General features: G+C 39.6%; 1 protein-coding gene across 1 annotated transcript; it reads right to left on the reverse strand.

Moving 5' to 3' along the window:
* Window positions 1–894: 894 nt before the first annotated feature.
* Window positions 895–3,633, reverse strand: LIG4 (DNA ligase 4; the record flags this gene model as incomplete). The annotated part of the gene is made up of 1 exon (XM_079549865.1): window positions 895–3,633. The coding sequence occupies one exon, from the start codon at window positions 3,631–3,633 to the stop codon at window positions 895–897; it is 2,739 nt and encodes a 912-aa protein (XP_079405991.1).
* Window positions 3,634–3,973: the final 340 nt, after the last annotated feature.

Consider the following 3,973-nt stretch of genomic DNA (forward strand, 5'->3'; position numbering starts at 1 on the left):
TTGCATAGCTTTGAAAAAAAAGGAAATACATTACTAGTACTTCATATTTTTCAAGAGTTATTTCTCACTTAAAAACAAATAAATAAATAAGCAGGCAGACTTAAAACATATTTTATTAAAAAAATATATGTTCAAGTAAATATCTGGAAATTCATTGCACATTACTGAAAAAGCACATGAAACATTTTTGAAATATAAAATGTAAAAGCCCAGTTACATCATGGTTGACGGTTTAACCTGAACTGTAATGGAAAAAGATATCATTACAGTTAAGTAATTAATTTGTAGTTTAGATATATAGGTAAGTATGAATTTATTAGCACCTCAGTATGAAGTTTGAGTTCTATTTTACAGTGTTTATAGAAAGAAACATTGGATCAATGCAATATCCTAAAACCAAAGTGGTACTGAGGTTGCACAGAACTTAATACTAAAACCATTGTAAATAAAGTAAAACAGCACAAAGAAAGTTTATAAATTACTCAGTTATGCACCATACCATACATATATCATATTCTTTTTAAAAATATATGAATCTCATCATCGATAAATAAATAAAGTAAAATTTCCATGAGATAGTTATTGTCTCCATCTTGAACAACAGAGGCAAGCATTGCTCATAGCTAGCAATTCTCTTATCTAAAAGATTAGATCTCTTCTGAGAGCTGTTGTTGAAGTAAAAGGCTTACATTACTTATCTTGTGGCTTTTTCTCTCACCAGCTTTGCATTCCCTTGCTTCCATGACAATACAGCTACAAGCCTTCCTTCAATTCCAGAAATAGCATTATTCTTCAGCCACAGATTTAAAACACAAAGAAAATTTAAGACAAGCTCATAATATCCAGTTCAATTGTGACCAGAAGATTACTTTTAATCTAAGGTTAAAAACCACTTTAAATTAAGAACTGATTTTCATTCTGTGGGGCTCCTTCCTTAATTGACTCTGCTACCCACAGCTCAGATACAATTTTAAATTTTTTTCCAAACATTCTCCTGAGAGCTTTCACCTCTTTTACCCGGGAATGATCTTCTCCTATAACAACATGGGACACACCTTCCTCAAGAATAGGAACTACTTTTGCACCATAAAAACGGAGCTCCAACGCTCTAATTGATAGTCTTGTGCCATGGATTTTGGTACTGGGCTTGTTAATAATAGCATAATAGTCCACATAAATAGTGTTTCCTCTGAATATACACAGTTGACAGCTGTTCCATGAATACCGTTCTTCTAACTCAGCAATCAAGTCCAAAGGCATCTTCTTATTATCCTTCACTCTTGAGAACACTTCCTTGAGTTGTGCAACATCTGTATCTGCTGTGTAGCTGTCTCCATAGCAATCATACTCACGAGCAAAATGTTCTCTTGTGTCAGGAGACATGTGAATCATAAAGGCTGGCTGCCAAGGTACCAGCATTTTTGACTGAAAACACTGAAGAAGCCACTCTGCTTTCACCACATCATATTTGTTGGAAGAAATGATGTTTTTAACTCTGACATTCTCAGCTCCTACAATGACACAGTAAGTGTCAGGTCCAGGGTTCTGTACCACACTGCCACCACATTCAGCTATTTTGCTTTCCAGTTCAGACTTGGAGTACCTTCCAGTTCCTGTCATCACACAAAATTCTACATCCTCAAACACACTGGAAATTTTGTTGACATTAGAAAGATCGGGAGCTTTAAACTGTTCAGCTATTCCAATTACCTTCTTCACCTTTGGTACAGTTCTCTTTTTCTTCTCTTGTGGCTCATCATATTCATCAATATATAGGTGCTTGGATGCCAGCTTCCCTTCTGCTCTGCTTCTAAGATGTTCTAGCATGTCCAAAGTCATGCATTCATACCATTCTTTGTCCTCTCTTATTTTTTCAATTCTGGGGAATCTCAGAGTACAGTCAGTTTTGTACATATCACTGTCAACAATCTCAGCTGCCTTGACCTGAACTATGACAGAGTTACAAGGCTCAATGTACATTTCAGGTTTTTCAGTGCCACACAAAATGTTACAAGGAGGGTCCTTCCTATTGTAAGGCTTCCAATGTTTAGCCAGTTTCAAACCCAGATCATATAATTCCTTCATAGTGTAGCCAGAGCCAACACGACAAATAGAGTGGAATGCAGTAGGTTTTTCATTTGGAGCTGGAGTCTCTGCAATAGCACACAGAAAATGAGACATCATTCCACCACGTGAGCCTTTTCCCCAGTAACCACCAACAATAAGCAGATCTAGCTCATCCATCAGCCCATTGACATATTCCGGCTTGATTTTTAACCAGCCTTCCCCACGTTTGTCAGGCTTGTAGGTGGACATGGGATCTTTTATCATAATGCCTTCCTCTCTGTTATCTATTGCTTCATTTAAAGCATCAATTACTTCTTTTCTTGTCCTGGCACTTTTTTTATGTACAACATGTATCCTGCCTGTTACTGGGGTAAATACATTACTTAAGATCTTGTATCTTTTGCTCAGGGATTCATGACCCAACTTCTGATCATTTATCATTAATACATCAAACACACAGAAGCAGGTCTGCAGATCAGAGTCCTCTACCATTCTTTTGATGTCAAATTTGTTTCCTTTTTGCATAAAGGTTTGTGTTTCAGGATTGTAGGCCATCATTTCACCATCAAGAATGCAATTTTGTATGTCACTTTTAAATACGTTATGAATAAATGGTGTTAATGAGCCATCGAGGGGGGAAGCACCAAACTGCTGAGTATAGTCAAACCCGTTTCTGGAAAAATATTTATACACATCACCATCTTTGTGCATCTGCATACGTTCACCATCCAGTTTAGTTTCTATGTAGAATACCTGGTTATTCATCTGCTTCTCAATTTGCTGGACGTCGGCAATAGCAGCAAGCATTGGTTTAAAGGCAGAAAATAACGTGATAGAAACATCACTAAGTGATACAGAGGGGTCGTGCAGCTGCCTACAAACTTTTTCCAAATCTGTCGTGACATTGTGTAATTCAGCAGCATCAGGATGAAAAATTGAAAATATCGTTTGTTGACTAACACCAAGTTTTAGATCCTTTATAATCATCCGGATGAGCCACTTTTGCTCGAGTGCTGTGCTTTGGGTAATTAATTGAAGAAGGCTTTTCTTTACCAGTCCCTTGTTTTTAGCAGCATTGTTATTTGCAATGGCATCCAGCAGTTCATTGACCTGCTCTACAGTCAGCCTGCCTCGCTTAGGGCTTCGGGGTTTTAACACAAAGTATGCGATCATTGCAAAGTCTCCAGCATCTCCACGTGAACCGGTGGGCGTTCTGTAATTTAAAAGCTTCACAGCATCCTTTCCATCTTTTGGTAAGTTAAGCAGTTCAATGTAAAGTTTTGCAAGCATGGTTTCCTTAATTCCATACGCCATCCTTTCCCTTTCCAGCTGCGGAAGTATAAGCCGCATAGCAGGATAGAAAGAATCGGTGACATCTTTCTCTTTTTGATGGAGAGCGCTGTGGAATTTTCTCCAGGAATCTAAGAAATCCTTGAAGTACTTGGTTTTCTCTGGCCGGGATTTACACGTCTGTATTCGCTCCAGGGTGGAACACAGGTCTGCAAAAGGCACGTGCGAGGCCACCGTTCTTTTAGGAGAAAGCTGTGAGGCGGGTGCAGAAGCCATCTGGGTAGGTTTTTTCACTAAACCAGAAAAATACACACGTTTGTAAAGGAAGGAGATGCCAGCATATTATTCCATCTCGAAAAAAAAATAAAATAAATACAGAATGTGCCCCTCAGTACACACCCCTGCTGCGGGCAGGCCCACTGCCACCATCACACCGTTGCCACAGTCACGACGAAGCCCGCCAGCCTCTATCGAGAGCAGAAGCGGAGGAGAAGAGGGCCGGGTGAGACGGAAAGGAACCGCCGCGAGCTGCCGGCCCCAAACAGACTTACACAGAATCCAGGAAGCGCAAAACCCGGCACCGCTGTGCTCAGCCTTACCCCCCCCTCCCATACTC

The sequence above is a fragment of the Tetrao urogallus genome, assembly GCF_951394365.1.
Source record: "Tetrao urogallus genome assembly, chromosome: 1".
Classification (NCBI taxonomy): Eukaryota; Metazoa; Chordata; class Aves; order Galliformes; family Phasianidae; genus Tetrao; species Tetrao urogallus.